At 38.8% G+C, this 16,110-nt stretch overlaps 1 protein-coding gene across 2 annotated transcripts; it reads right to left on the bottom strand.

Annotated features, from left to right (window-relative positions):
• Window positions 1-8,033: 8,033 nt before the first annotated feature.
• LOC143862458 (protein NUCLEAR FUSION DEFECTIVE 6, mitochondrial) lies at window positions 8,034-14,980 on the bottom strand. Of its 2 annotated transcripts, none has more exons than XM_077373510.1 (4): window positions 14,748-14,980; window positions 14,539-14,660; window positions 12,975-13,010; window positions 8,034-8,498 (listed from the first exon to the last, which is right to left on the bottom strand). In XM_077373510.1, exons 1-3 carry the CDS (start codon window positions 14,885-14,887, stop codon window positions 12,991-12,993), a joined length of 282 nt encoding a protein of 93 aa, XP_077229625.1. In that variant the 5' UTR covers window positions 14,888-14,980; the 3' UTR covers window positions 8,034-8,498; window positions 12,975-12,990. The 2 variants fall into 2 exon arrangements, with proteins under 2 accessions (XP_077229625.1, XP_077229626.1); XM_077373511.1 differs by lacking the exon at window positions 8,034-8,498 and adding an exon at window positions 9,772-10,071.
• Between the last annotated feature and the right edge of the window lie 1,130 nt (window positions 14,981-16,110).

The following is a 16,110-nucleotide window of genomic DNA, read 5'->3' as shown; positions in this document are numbered from 1 at the left end:
GCGGCTAAAATGGGGGGTTTTTAACTTTTTATTGGGCGAGGCGAGGGATCCATTTACGCGGTGGGGTTATGTGGCCTTGGCTGGAAGCTGACGTGGCACTGTAGAGAGATGTCCGTAATACGAGATTTTATTTTGCCGGTATTTTCGTATTTTCTCGCACTATCGCGCTACGATGACACTTCAAATTTCAAAAGTAATCCCACAATTTTTTTAGAAAACTGAGAAGAAATAGTGAAAGAAGAAAGTCCTCCTGAGCTTTATCCTAGGAGAAATTATACGATGGGTGGCCGTGAAAACACGTGAAGTCTAAAAAAAGTAGGTATGACCCACTTTTTTTGATGATCCAAACCGTTCATCTGTTTGGGCACAACTTAAATAGGTTGTGCCTAAAAAATCATTTACATAGGATGATCCTAGCCCTCCGATCCGTAGAAGACTCCATAAATGATTTTTGGAAATCTCCATTTTCAGATCATTTCAGATCGGAGGGTTAGGATCATCCTATAGAAATGATTTTTGGGGTACAACCTATCTACGTTGTGCGCAAACAGATGAACGGCTTGGATTATCAAAAAAAGTGGGCCGTACCTACTTTTTTAGACTTCACGTGTTTTCACGGCCACCCATCGTATAAATTCTCATATCTTAGATAAGCTTATCTAAGCGATGGCTCAAAAACACGTGGCCCCATATTTTTTAGGATCCAAAAGCATTCATTTGGTAGGCCTTTCCATGGATAGGGTGTGTACAAAAAATCGGCCATACAGTACCATCCTAATCCTCTTCTGTTGAGGAAAAAATGGGCTTCTTCACCGGGCCACCCCACAAGCGTACTTGGTGAATTCATGAATTATGACTAGTCGTTTTAGAGTACAGGGGCTGTCCCGAGGAAGAAAAGGGGGAGAATACATCATTTCTTGGATTTTTATTCGGTGTCGAATACATTGTGGCCCACATGGTTCAATAATCCAAAAGGATGTGATAAATTCGCGGCTTCTTGTTTTACATGGGACGCCCAGCTCTAGTGTACTTGGCAATCAAGCCCTTGACACATCAAGTGTCGAAGACATTGTGGCCCACATGGTTTAATAATCCAAAAGGATGTGATAAATTCAACCGCTTCTTTTGTACATGGGACGCCCAGCTCTAGTCTACGTGGCAATCAGGCCCTTGAATCTTTCACACATGAAGTAAATCAGCCTATCTGCAATCATAGATACACTCGAGATGTCTGTCCCGATAAAAAAACAAGGGGCCGATATATTACTTCCCCAATCGAAACTATTTAATTGTGATTTGTGACCTAGGGTTAGATAATACATCAGTATTTATAAGGCCATTGCTTATTGGTGACCACCTCCCCGCAAATACCATGCTATATGGATGGGAATTGATGCGATCAAGGATAGGGGGGTTTTGTTTTCAGATATTATAAGGTTATGATATTTGCACTACCATGCTCTGACAATGAAACATACTTATCTTCTGAGATTTACAGATTTCTTCTCCAATCTTTAATTCTGTTGAACAAGAGATGGCATAAAAAGAGAAGTGCATGAATCGGAAAATTGGGTGCAATCCATAGAATTTCATGGAATAATTTATTTGTGTTTTTTACCTGTACTTGGTCACTTTAAAGAACGAAAGCTTTTATGAAAGAAGAAGATAAATAAATGGGGTGACACGCTGCAAAATAAAGTGGGAAATATCATATACCTGTAGTTTATTGCCCTTGGTTTTGGGATTTTAATTCCAGAGAAGTGCAATCTACTTGTTTATTGGCTTACTACTGGTTGCGAGTCGAGGGTTTTCTCTTATTAGATTGCAAGTGACGCTGCTTGTGTTGGCTGGATCTTAATGATAATTTCAGTTAAAGAAGAATGGCTATTTTGTTTGATTGCCGATGCTTGGAAGTTTCTTTGAATTTTTTCTTGTCTTGGGAAGCTTTCTTTGTATTGGTACCTCTTCCGCCTTGTTTTGCTGGTTTCTCATATTTGTTTGCACAGTTAACAATTAGAAAATAAAAAAGAAGAAGAGTGATCTATCCAACTATTCTTTGAAAAAAAAGAAAAAAAGAATAGTGATCTATCCAACGGACAAGGGTGCGGAGGATGAGGAGCAGAAAAAGGAAAGGAGTGTTGCACATAATAGTAATGGTATGTTTTGCTAAACTGAAATTGTTTTCTAATTTATTTTTTTAACTTTTACTTGATAACTTGGTACATTATTGAACCCAAAAATCATCTCCATAGGATGATCTTAACCATCCAAAAATCATCTCCATAGGTATATATGTGAAGACATTATATACAAACTCATTTTTAGAAAATCATTCAGTCCTTCCCAAATCTATACATAATAAATGGGAGTTGAGAAGTAGCTCCTTAGAAGCATGGTTTGAAATTTCGGTTTCGGCATATATTTCGGACCTAGCCGAAATCCTGAAATTTCAAACCATCCTTAGAAGTAGATGGTGAGAAATATATGTGTGAGAGAGCAAGGAATATGAAAGTGGGTGGTCAAAATTGGGCATCAGACTATATATCATTCGTGTTGGTCCATAATAATTCCTAGTTTTGGTGTATTATCGTAAATTGTATTATGAACTAAGAACTGGTGGCGAGTTATTTAGTTCTGCCTGTTTCGCGTGGGAGTTTTCAAGTCCGCTGTTATTCTGACTCATTAAGAACCTATCTTTTACAACAGCTGTATCGTTGGGAGATTTGATCTAGAATTCATAATGAGAGGGCTCGCTTTGACTTTTAGTTGTGGGTCACCGGTTCCCTGACTCTGTGTCTTGAATTCTTCCACGTTGCATCGCATTGGTGATATTTGAGAATCACCGTCAACATCAATACCTCGTATTGAATCACTGAAATTTGAAACACTCTAGGAATAAGCGTACAATGAATAACTACCCTTCAAAAGCTACCTCCATTCCAGTCATGCCCAATATCTCTTATCTTCTAGAAATTTTTAAGCTCCACCATGAAAAGGACGAATTATTTGTTCAACAATCTGAATCTTCCGATCATTGGCAAAATGATGGTTGTCCTGTAAAGTTTAAGGACACTCATCGCAAGGGTGGTCCACAGTGAGCACTGTACGGTGCAGGTAGATTGGAGTCCAAAAAATAATGGATCGTATGTACATTGATAGGTCACTTGGGCTGCTTTCTTCAACGCTTCACTTTCTTCGCTCTTCGTGTTGAGAAAATTGAAATAGTAGAACAAAGGAAGAGAATAGAAGAAGAGAAAGAGAGGCAGTCAAGGCAATCCGAAACTCTCTCTTTTATACTTTAATTTCCCCATAATGTAACTAAATGGAAATAAGTCCCGAGGATGCAATGCTTGCGCCAAGAACAAGGGCTGCACCCCGAGTTCAAGACAACCAGTCTACTTGTACTTACAGAAAAAGACCACGGTGAAAGAGAGAATCATATTGAAAATGAGACCTTAGATTCATAGGGAGGCATTCTAGCAAGGTACTGTATTGCTAGGCGGGAGCTAGAACTTTTTGACTTGCTCCCCCTTGAGGGTCTTGTCTATGGCTTATCATTTCTGTTTTTATTTGTTCTTCCCACTTGCTGACTTCATAGTCGGCCTTGTACTTTCTTCTGTTTTTTTTTTTAATGAATGATTTAGGGTGATGATATTTTCACCCCCCCCCCCCCCCCCTCTTCAGTACTTGCACACCCTCTTATAACACGATTTGACATAAAGTTGCCCACTTTTCAGTACTTGCACACCCCCTTATAACATGTTATAAGGGGTTGTTCACGCAATGCAGGGGTGAAATATCATCTCCCATGATTTATTGCCATTCAAAAAGATAAAAGAGAAAAATACATATACACCCCCTCAACTTTCTGACATTTTCAACTAGAACCCTGACTTTTACAAGTCACAAACTACACCCCATGAGGTTTAAATTTGTAGTAGAATGAGCCAATAGGAAAGAACACTGTTCTCCAAATTGTTTTTCCATTTTCCATTCTCCGAAATAAGAAAGATTACAGAAATGGTGCGGAAAAGAGTTGAAGAATGCCAACTTACAGCTTATTCAATTCTAAGAGTCTTCGACAAGGGCAATGATAGGGCCATGAGGTAATTAAGAGGGCAGATATTATGTCAGGAGGAGACCACCTCTGTTTAATCCAATCTTTGGGCATGATTTTCTCCTCTCGCTCTCAGAGAATAGATCCTTTATCGGGATTTCATGGGTTTTAAGTACAAGATTGCTTCTTTTATGGCTATTACCGAGCTGTAGAAAGCCATTTTTCTATCATTTTTCCAATGCCCAGTGTTGTTTAGGCCTCGTTGGAATCATTTCTAAAATTATTATACCATTATTTGCAAACAATCCTATTTAACTTCCAAATCATTTGAATATAATATTATATGTAGACCTATTAAAAAGAAGCCAATAGAAAACAAAATGTACGTTCATTTTTGCAATGATGGGTCCCATTGCTACCTATCTAGTAGTGGGCTACGTGGTATCAACTCGACTTTAAAAGGCACATTGGTCCCCACTTCTGCCCTGGTATGTTTTTGGTAAGCAAGCTGGGTGTTTAAGGACGAAGACTGGATGAGGTAGGGGCTCCATCCCATTTTTCCGTAGGTAAGCTGCTCCAACATCTAGGTTGAAGAACAAAGCCTTGACCATTGAGCTAGAGTCTCAAACCCATTCTGCCATTCTGCCCTGCTTATGTGATCAGATTCATCAATCTGTATGACAACTATAAGCATGGTCAAATGCCATTGAGAAGACCTTGATCAGATAATCCTAGACCTTTATCCATCAAGTCTCATTTAGGATGTCTATCCCCCAAAGGCCACAGTGGTCACCTCACGATTTTCTATCCGTCCTCCCCTCTCTTTTAGGACCCAAAATTGTGTCTACACTGTTGATCCTAAAAGCGGTTTTCGGTGTGCATTCTCAATAGAGTGTTGCTACAGAAACCGGATGCCTAAATTACAGTGGAACTGAACAAATCCCCGCACGCCACATGGCACAGGGAGGGGTAGTTTTGCCATTTTAAGGAAAAAATGAAAAGATTATTTTCTTTTATGGGTAAGCTGGGGTTAGGCGGGGACCCCTACCAGATTATTTGATAAATAGAAAGACGATACAATCAAAGGCACAAAAACAATCCATGACTCGGAACATGCGAGACATGGAAAACCAAGGCTTAGCCCGTATAAAAGCTCAACCCTTGTGAATTACATAATCAGCTAATTTGATAGGGGTATACCTCTTTGTGAGCGTCTTGGCCAAGAAACAGAATTAATAAAAAGCCAAATAGTTGTTAACGCTTGAAGAGACTATTTGATGCTTCCTTACTCGTTCCCAACTCGGTTACCATATCATTATTCTTTTCAATATACTTATAAAAAAGAGAAGTGTTCCAGAGCTCGAGCTCAGATAAACTTATCTAAGCTCGAGCTCAAAAATACATGTGGCCCCACATTTTTTGGGGGATCCAAAGCATTCATTCGGAAGGCCCTTCCATGGATAGGGTGCGTACCAAAAATCAACCATATATGATCATCCTAACCCAATCAAAGGTGAAGGGGGAAATGGACAGACACTGTGTGTCCATGTTTTTGCCCAGTTTTTCCCTCAACAAATGGCAGGGTTAGGATGATCCTATAAGGCTAAATGTTGGTACACACCCTATCCATGGAAGGGCATTCCGAATGAATGCTTTGGATCCCCCAAAAATGTGGGGCCACATGTCTTTTTGAGCTCGAGCTCAGGAACACTTCTCTCTATAAAAAATGCAAAAAAAAAATATAATCTATTAGACTTATTCCTAATATACTCTTATGGGCTCCACCTGTTCCACATCTATGTGATAAGATCCATTGGTCTCGACCGGCAATCACAATCCCGACCAAATGCCATTGAAAACACTTTGATCGGATGATCCTAGATCCTTGATCGATAAGTCTCCTTTTGGGTTCTACCAATAAAAGCTAAACCCTTGATTTTTGTAGTTCTTTATCTAACAGTCCTGATTGTGCATAGATCATCATCATCATTGATCCCGAAGGTAATCTCTGCTTAGTCGTTCTCTATAATTATGCTAAAGATGAAAAGTTAATGAAAAGTAATGGCCTCAGTAGAGGGTAAGTCCCAAAATGGAACCCAATGAAAATGGGCATGGGGGTCACACCCTATGGATTCATGACCAGATAATTCTAACACATTTCTACTTTGAAATCAAAATGATCGAATCACGAAGAAACATGGCTCAAGTGAGTCTCACAAATCCCTTCGAATCCATGAGGGAGATATCCATGTGAAATACAAGCGATGCAATGTCTACACAAGCTTGACTCATCCATCTACAACACATGAACGGTATACATGTAGAGGCCATTTAAGAAAACAGGACTCAAAACGGATGGAAAACTAAAACACGTAAAATATGCTAAGAGCAAGCCATGTTCGAACCATTCTATCAGTATGTAGCTTAAATGGTTCCCTGTGTTAATGTTTGACAAGTAAAATCCTATTGAAAGGAAATAGAAAGGATGGAGGCAAAAGAAATTCCCAATCCAAACCCTCTGACAATGGAAGGAGAATACAAACCTAAACAAACTAAAACAAGTCATGAATGAATGAATGGGGGCCCAGCCCCATCAGTCTTTGACCTAAATTCACTATACCAACGTATCTTATTTAACTAAGCAAGTAATACTATTCCTAGACTACCACTGCTACAGAAGTGGTGGTGGCCATCTTCAGTCAATCGGCAAGCGTGTATGTGAGTGCGTGCGTGTGTGTAAGTGTGCCAGCCTCTCTCGAGGCAAGAAAGACGGAAGCTCAATTCAAAGGGGGTCGAAGACAAACAACCTTTTTGTTCCTGTGATTGGATTTCAGGTGATTGAGAAGAGGGGAACGACACTTCTTCCATGGGCTCCTCTACCTTTGCACAGATGGAGAGGACTTTTTTAGGTGCGGTGCGCGACGCTAAAAGTAAGAAGGAAGAGGTCGGTGTCTGGATGTGTGGGGTGTCGGTGTCTGGATGTGCGGGGAGTGGGGGACACCCAGGGTCGACAGACCGTCCGACTATGGCTACATGGCAAAACTACACAAACCAGACGCTAGTGCGAGGGATGAACAAACTAAAGGGACAGACTCATCTGAGAAGATGCATTCATTGCTTCCTTAATCCGGGTACAACTACAACTACGGAAAGTGCTGGAAAGATAAAATGCTAATACATGGTTTTGGATTTGGTTTTGGGACCTCTTCCTTAGAAACAGACGCCTCCTTATATAGTTTTATTAGGGTAACCGCTCCTCATTACCCCAGGTCCTTCTTGGAGGGAAACTTTTTAGTAACTACCCATGATACCTTATTCACACGTCCTCCATAGTCAAGGTGGTTATCTTCCACTTTCCCACGATTGGCAATAACCATGCCACATCCTTGAGTCCACCAAATAGATTGCATCGTGCTGTTTAGGTCCCATTTGACTGATTATCTTTCTTAAAATGAACATGCTCCAGCGAAATTTTCAATAACTGTCCACCTCTATGGGTTCCGGTACATGCACATTCTCCTATATGTACATTAAGTGCCATCGTGGCACCTAATTCTGATTACTTAATCCATGTGGACTATGACTTGTTAGTTTCGTCGTCTATGACAGATTAAATCCCAAAAAAGGGTGTAAACACGTACCAAGAGTAGATGCTGATTTTAACCCCTCAACCTTACCCTTTCTCACAAATTGTTGAGATAGAAACGCGTAAAGTTTAGGGGCACCGACTATTCTTTGGGGATGAGGAATGCAGGACTGAAATAGATTGATAAATGGTCCATTATACTCCTAAAGAAAGCACAAGGGAACCCAAATAGAAACTCTAGGAAGCAGAAAGTTCATATGCAGCTCAAGAATTATCCTATTTAAGGCATGATGTGGAAATAAAGTTGCAAAAATTACTGCAAGAACTAGACAATTATGCAAGGACACTATGCTCGTGAATTCGGTGAATACCTAAAGCAATGGAAGTAGAGAGCATGATAACCAAGCAAAATTCCACAAGCTCTCAATTAAGTGAGTTTATGGGATGTCGTCTTCACCACGTCTTTCATAAATCAGCATGAGGTCTAGTATGTAAAGGTTTTAACTTTAAATAGCAGATGTAAAAATCTGGTGCAGAAGGCCCCTAAGAGCACTCTCAGCTGTTCAAGTTGCATGGATATCAAGATGTTACCTAATTGCTTACCCAAAAAAATCCATATTTATTGCTCCTCCGCATCATGTCATATTTGCAAATGGACCAAATCAAGACCATAGAGTCAGTTAACATTCGGTAGATCAGTGTATGTGACTTTTGTAGTCTTATCTGCTCATGTAGGTTAAAAACTCAGCCACCGTTGGAATGTATTTCCAGACTTGAAACTCCTACGCTGCATGGACATCATACCCAAACTTCTGCTAGAATCCACCAAAGATTGTCACACGTCATCGTTGACAACTGAGTGAATGAAGAAAATCAGTACGTGCATTTAGTCAAAGTAATATACATAAATACAAGGTAAACGAGACTTTAAGAAAAATGCAGGATATTTGCTTTTCTATCCATGAGAAATCCTAGCATCACTCTGCTATAGTATGCTTTATCTCCATATCAGCAAGCAATTCCAAGTTACCAGGGTTTTTCAATAAACAATGCTTTATCTCTGCAAGAGAATAATACTGGCAGTACTACTGAATCACTAAGAAATAAAAACCAAATTGAGTAAGCAGAGGTATTCCTAGTAGGATAAGAAAATAAACAAGAAACATATGTCAAAATCATATAATTTCTGGACATATCAATTCTCACCCCTGTTCTGATTAGTATAATGGTAAATATGCAGAAAACCTCAGAAGCCTATTTTCAACTAATGTCCATGAAAGTTAGTAGATCATTCTCGACTCCTACAGATCTAGCAGTGATCAACTACACTTGAAGGAGTTGGTGCCCCACTATTTTATGCAATATAAATAGCATATATATGGCCAGACAGTATTTACTATCAAGATGAAATAATTAGTCTTTGTTCTTTTTTCTAATATCATGTTTCGGTTATAATATAAATATACACATATAAAATATATACATATAAACAGATACAGCTATACAAGACGAGGAAACTCTTATCAGTTGGAAATCAGATTAACCACGGTGGAGTAGAAAAGAACCCTTAAAATGTTCCTTTCGAGCAGCAATCCAGTTGGTACTTGCAACCATGGTAATAAAAGAAAGTTTCTACTTTCTAACACCAAATTAGACTGCCCAGTTCTTGAACATGCAGGTCTCTTCCCAGAGCGTGGAAGAATGGAACCAGATAGTATATAAACTATCCTGACATAAGAAAAAGATAGATTCCTGCTTTGTGTCACTATCACGATTTTGTCTCAAAAAGTAAAAACCACACATGACTACTCTAAAAATTCATTGGGCTCATGGCTAACCTACTAAAAAAAAACCCAAATCACTGGACATGTTTCTTGGGAACAGAAGCAGAGTAACAGTTACGGCTGCCATGAATCCATGAAACGATGGTCCCCAATAATTTTCTACAAGAACAATTACAATGATGCCGTGTGAAGTGTAGGGTAGGATTAGGGGAAAAATAAGGAAATAGTGGGTGCTTTTATAACCAAAGCATTTCACTGCAAGTGTTAAGGTAAGGAAAAGAGTTTCTTGTTTCTGCACAACGGCATCCCAGATATCAAGTGCAATATACTGTGCATCATCAAAAACATGTGAATCTGCCTTCAGATTATCATCCCAAAGATTTACTATGGTTAAAGCATTCATTATGATTGCAACGCTCAATCCTCCAAAAGATAAGTTCCATAATGCAAGGCATGAAAAGTATCAAAGCAAATCAAGTCGGCTACATATAAAATGACCCATTGGGATTTCTTCCAATAATACAGCTACTGCCATTTCAAATGCTCTCCGATGTTGCTAACTCTGTTGTATATTTTGAGAGGAGCTCTGCTACTAGCCTCAGCCAGCAGGTTGCTTCTGCTACCAACTTAATATACTCACAGATCTGCATCAATTATTTAAAGCTCAATGTTAGCACATGGATCTCTTCCTACCACAGCCAACTCTCTTCTGATTTCTTATACCTGGAGAACCACATTTAAAGGGCTATTTTTAAAAAAGAATAAAAGTTAAAAGGCTACAGAAATACAGAAGGTAGGTTTTCTCTAGTCTTGAGTAAATGGCATGGTATCTATAAGTAAATAAGATAGAAAAAGACCATTCATAAGAAAACTTCATCAGCCTCCTTCTCATTGAAAAGGTCTTGCTGGACAACTGGACCACTAGAACTTCCTTGTAGTTAAAAAACATGGCAACAGGTTTTGTATATTGCAGATTGGCACACCACCTATGGAAGAGTCCCTATCAATTATCAAACTAATGACATTTGCGATCCTAAGCAAGATATCTATGATTTGATCCATGCACATTCAAATACTTCCAGCCTTTTCTGTACTTCGCAGAAATACCTTGGTAGCCCACAGCTATGCTAAAATCAAGGTTTTAAATAGCGGAAAATATCGGCTAATATATAGATAGATTCGTATCAACATACCTCTGATATCAATATATTGGACCATATCTCACGATAAATTGATGATATTTTAAGATGCCACAATACAACATGCAACATGTCGTGATATTGTAAAGGACACGTATTATAAAACTATGGCTAAAATCACCCTGATTACACAAATTTAGTCTAAAATTTACCAAAATCCCATGACTGCAGCATAAAGTAGGATTTTGAAACTTAGCTGGCAGATTACGAGTTGTCCATGCTACTAAAAATTAAGAGATTTTTTCATGCAATTGAGTAACTTGTGGTTATACCATTACCAGTACTAAGGCCATGTAATTGAATTTTTTACCAGATCCATAGTCCATACAAACTTGCAGGTAGATAAGCACATCTAAACAGCTTCAAACAATTAACCGGACGACCACCAGACTGTTTCTTCATGACCTGTCTCTGATTTTATCTGAAGTGTGTAAAGCTTCAAACATTTACCATCCACTTCTAAGCCTAGAAGTAAATGACCACTTCTACTGTGCCATTATCTACCTCTACGGAACAATCATTGGTACTTGCAACAGTACATCTCCTACCTCTCAAGCAATGTTTGAGATATTGCCTGGTTGACTTGAAACTCAGCCTACCTAACCAGGTTTTTGGTGCTTCCAGTGCTCAACCACCTTTATTCCTCACCCTTCACTTTTTTGTTCCTATCTTTTTCTCACTTTTCCTTTGTCATTCTTTTTCCTCATTTGTTCCTCCTTCCTTTATTCTTTTGTTTCTTCTTAATATTTTTCATAGGATTTCGATTAACTTGTTCAACTCAACTGATCAATGAAAAACTCAACCACGTCAACCCACCCAAGCTGCCTTAGAATGAATTTTGTTCCTAGCATTGGTTTCTAAACAATAATTCATGAATAAAAATTTGATAAATCAATCTCATTCAGCATTTGTGGCAGCTTCTTCCTATCAACAAAATTTACTACTAGCAGTGAGTCGGATGCAACGAGTAGGCATGAGTCCCCTGTTCACAGTTCAACCTTGGTGAGTTCTTATCAACTCTAAAGACATTGTGTGTTGGTAGCCCATCACAGTACCATGTCCACTTGCTACAGATCTCTTTCATTTTAGTCATTTCGATAGGGCATTAATGTTGCACAGGCACCATGATAGAACATCTTCATGATTTGCAACAAAAGATATCCAGTGCTAGGTGTATGATAAGCTTAGTGCCAGGAAGATTGGCCTTATAGTTCTGAAGAAAATAGGTGATACTGCATACACGATAGAGCTCCCATAAGATTGAAGAAGAAGAATCCAACGAAGTACGAAGATGGACTGATTAAGTCAAGAACATCCTTGACTGATGTTCGTTGACAAAAATGTCAGTTCAATCACGTATAAGTACTGAGTTCTCTGGGAATGGACGCATTTGATGAAATGAAATCTTAGAACCGAATAGGATTTTCTTGGCTTCTGCTCCTAGGGGTTGTGTGAAGAAGTCTAGTGTTTACTCATTCAAACCTCTGCTACCCTCAACGTATTTTTATTGAGATTACTGCCTTTTTTGCTTCAGGATCGCAATAGAACACTAAAAAAAGCTATAAGGAGTAGATTTTAACAGAACTGTTATGTAGCAGTATCGTATCAAAACTGATGTCATATGCTGTCGTTGACAGTAATTCTGGAAGCACTAAAACCACAATAAATCATGAGTAGATGTAAAGTTTGTGTTGTTAAAAGTTTACAAGGTTAAAAATAACATACATATATAGTCAAGGAATCCAACAAATGACTAAACAACTGTATTTATATACGTATTTTACAGCGCAGCAGGCATAACAACGCTGTCACTTGGCACCATTCCTGGACCTAGCAGTAGACAGGCAGGCTGGGTTCAGCATATGTATTTTCAACAATCAGGTAGTATGTCATTATAGCATAAATACTAGAATGTGCATCTTAGTGGATTCCAAATATAATGTTGATAGCTTAATCTTTATCTTTTTGCTCAAAATTATCTCGTCAAAATCCTCATAAATATGAGGAATCTTCAAACATAAAAGAAAAGAGCAATGAGATGCAACACACTTAAAAGGTTACTGGCCAAAATACAGATATAAAACCAACACCCCCCACGCTCTTCTTTTCCTTTAAATGGCATAAAAAGAGAACAAACTTCAAAAGCATGAAATGAACAATGAGGATGAACTTAAAGCATTCAAGTGACAGTAGTACAAACTTCACTGGATCTACAAAACGTTGTCAATACTGTATTCATTTTCTTTGCTTCTTTAAAAATATCTTCCTTTCTCACTGAATCTAACGGTGAGAAGATTCACTAAGACTCAAAAAGCTTGATAAGAAAAAAAAGAGCCAAGTTATTCCACCTTGTCTGCTTGATCTTCATCTACTTTCATCTTGGCCTACAAGAGAAAAAAAGAGTATGCACTCTTCTATCAAAACCAGAAAATGAAAGAGAAAACGGAGAACAATAGGATGACCAAGATGCCGTTAAAAAAATTAAAATGACCAAGAAGGCCTCAGAAACTCATAATAGAAAGAACTAATGGTGTGCCACTGAACTTGAATTGAGACCCAACACCTATACATCTTGAGATTACAGCAATTGTAATAACTATTTCTTGTATATTTTTTGTATATCACATGCAGGTGCTAATCTTCCCATCATATTAGGATTAATATTCATTGAGTTTTCTTTTCTAACAAGCAAAAAGCTAACTCATTCGAAAAATAAAGATTTCAGGGCAACCAATACAATCACGAGTCCTTGCAAGATTGGTAAAATTTCAAAAGCAACAAAGGGAACCCAATGGTTGCCAACCTATCACTACGGAACTTCCATCCTATGGGCTTCTGAAACCATACCATCCTCTATAAATGAGATTATAGACAACCTCAAAATTTTGAAGTGAGCCCAAAAAAATATGAAGGGAACGTTATGAGAAAGTGAGAAACACATACAATGAAATTAATTAGTTTCACAAATGAGAATCACGCTGACTATAACAATTGACACAACATTGGCTAAAGAACGATGCAATAAAGCATAAGGTTACAAATAGACCAAAATAAATTGAGAAATAAAAGAAAAGTAATGAGTAGGTGAGAAAACATATCCAACTTAGATTTGCTACATATGTTCAGTAAACAAGGCCTCTTCAGAAATGGTTAAGGGTTTACTGGTAGATGAAGGTGCATGGATAAATCACATATCAAAAGGAAACCCCTCTGATTGGGGTTATGAAAGAGACATATCTGCGACATCGGCTATCGGAAACAAGGAGATCATATTTGGTTCCATGGCACGACTGGTTTATCCAAACCAAGTCCTATTGCGATAGAAATAGATTTCAGAAAATAATTGAGGAGTTGTTCCATCGAGCCAAAAAACAAAGAGATGAACAAATAAATAAATGGATACATATATAACATTAGATAAACTTGAAAAAAAATGCCTTTCAAAAAAAAAAAAAAAACTTGAAGAAATATATTAATCATGCCTTGATAATTCTTTAGTAATAATTAGATTGTCATGAGGTGATTATATTTAGAATGTTAATTAGAATTTACTCAATCAAGTGATATTTTCATGATTTTAGGATACTAGGATGTAAGTTGCTAAGTTGTAAATTCAAGCTGGGCACGGTTGGTACGCCAACAGTTAAAGTACAACTATCGCCCTGTACATATTTACCATCATTTAGCCTCAATCATCAACTGCAATTAACTACGAAGTAGACAGCAGACACACACAGTCATAAATTAACGTAGTGACCTACAATATGCATTGTCATAGCGTTGTCTAGAAAATATGAACCACGATGAGAATCAAAGAAGCCTAAAATCCAAAGAGCATCAAGAATAATGAGAGCAATAAAGATAGAAAATCTTTTTTTTTTTTGGCAGTGAATAAGTGAAAGAAAGGAGTACCTTCGGAAAGCCAACCGTAACCCCGGGGAGAGACAGCTAGCATCGAAGTGAGAAGAGCAGAAGCAGTGGCGCTGTGCATGGGCAGCAGCGACTCCACGCAGCAACTCATCTCCACGGGAGACCTATAAATACGTAGGATTAGAGAGATTCATAAACAAAACCCTAGAAAGCAATGCACGAGGGTTAGAAATGTTGTCGTTAGCTACAACCTGAAAATTCGAGGAGAAGAAGGCTTTTTTTGTTTTGGGAGACGAAAGGGAGCGCGAGCGGCTTTGGTTTCGGTGGTGAGTCTTGTCGCAGCATTGCGGAATGAGGCTGACCGGAAAACGGATCTGGTGCAGGCGGCCATGGACGGATGAGAGATGGAAAGGAAGGCGAAGCTAGAGAAGAAGGCGAGGAGGGGTGTGGTTTTGTTTTGTGGTTTGGGGCTTTCTGTGATCACAACATAAAAAAACCCTACTATGTATAAATTCGACAGCTGCTATGAAGACTCGCCAAGGGAGCTTCGAGGCCTCCTTTTAATACAACTTACGCCACGATACATTTACGGCAGTGTCAATATTTGCAGGGGAAATTTTTCAGTTTAGTTAGGCTCCGTCGATGTAAATGGGTGTAAAAGACCAAATTTATTTTGGCTAATGGCACGACCGTGTTTTGATGACGAGGCTAATTGTGTCACACCAGCCAATTAAAACGCGTAAGACAAGGTGAGTTTTCCCATTATCAAAATAGGGTTGTGCCCATACCAATAGGTAGGGCTGCAACTCGAGCCGGGTTTTACCCGACCCGCATCGACCCGACCCGAAAATAGCCTGGGTTAGGTTCAGGTTTCATGGGTTTCGGGTCGAGCCGGGTTGAGCATTCAAAAGCCCGCATGAATCTCGGATCGAGCCGGGTTTGAAGGGGCCCGACCCGACCCGAGTTACATAAGTTATAGTATGTGTATTTTTTTCTATTGTTAGTTAAAAGTTAAAAGTGAAAACCCACGCACCCACTGTTATTATATGTGAGTGTAATTTCTACTTCTATGAGTTGAGTTGATTCAAGTGTTTGATTCAGCACTGTTTGATTGTAATTACAACATTGTTTGATTACAACATTGTTTGATTCAAGTGTAATTACATCATTGTTTGATTCAAGTGTAATGTGAGTGTAATTTCTGCTTTTATGAGTTGAGTTGCCTTGCCAAACAAGAATTTCCCTTAAAAAATTGTGTCAATGTGAAAAAACTTGACCCGACCCGATCCGACCCGAGATTTATCATGGGTAGGGCCGGGTTTGGGAATCGTGGGTTTTCCGAAAAAAACCCAAACCCGACCCGAGTTGCAGCCCTACCAATAGGATTGTAGGACGGGGGATCATTTTGGCCCGACTTCAAATATTGTTGGCAATCATACGCCTATTATTGCCCTTGATCGACCTCCAAGTGAAAGAACAAAGCCTTGACCATTTAATCTCATCAAATTAACAATCTTGATCACCAAGCGCATACCACGTGTGCATTGAGTCACTGTCTTTGTGTACACCATCAACGCCATCTTATACATTTGTGAGCATTTTTAATAAAACAAA

The sequence above is a fragment of the Tasmannia lanceolata genome, unplaced genomic scaffold (assembly GCF_043159265.1).
Source record: "Tasmannia lanceolata isolate RefF3 unplaced genomic scaffold, GAP_Taslan_0.1 ptg000037l, whole genome shotgun sequence".
Classification (NCBI taxonomy): domain Eukaryota; kingdom Viridiplantae; phylum Streptophyta; class Magnoliopsida; order Canellales; family Winteraceae; genus Tasmannia; species Tasmannia lanceolata.
This window is presented reverse-complemented; position numbering and strand designations above follow the sequence as displayed.

Excerpts from the sequence above, each read along its gene's own strand:
- LOC143862458 (XM_077373510.1), bottom strand. The coding sequence starts at position 14,887 with ATGGCCGCCTGCACCAGATCCGTTTTCCGGTCAGCCTCATTCCGCAAT. Across the intron at positions 14,661-14,747 it reads TCTTCTCCTCGAATTTTCAG|GTCTCCCGTGGAGATGAGTT; the intron begins GTTGTAGCTAAC and ends ACGTATTTATAG. Across the intron at positions 13,011-14,538 it reads TTACGGTTGGCTTTCCGAAG|GCCAAGATGAAAGTAGATGA; the intron begins GTACTCCTTTCT and ends TTTCTCTTGTAG.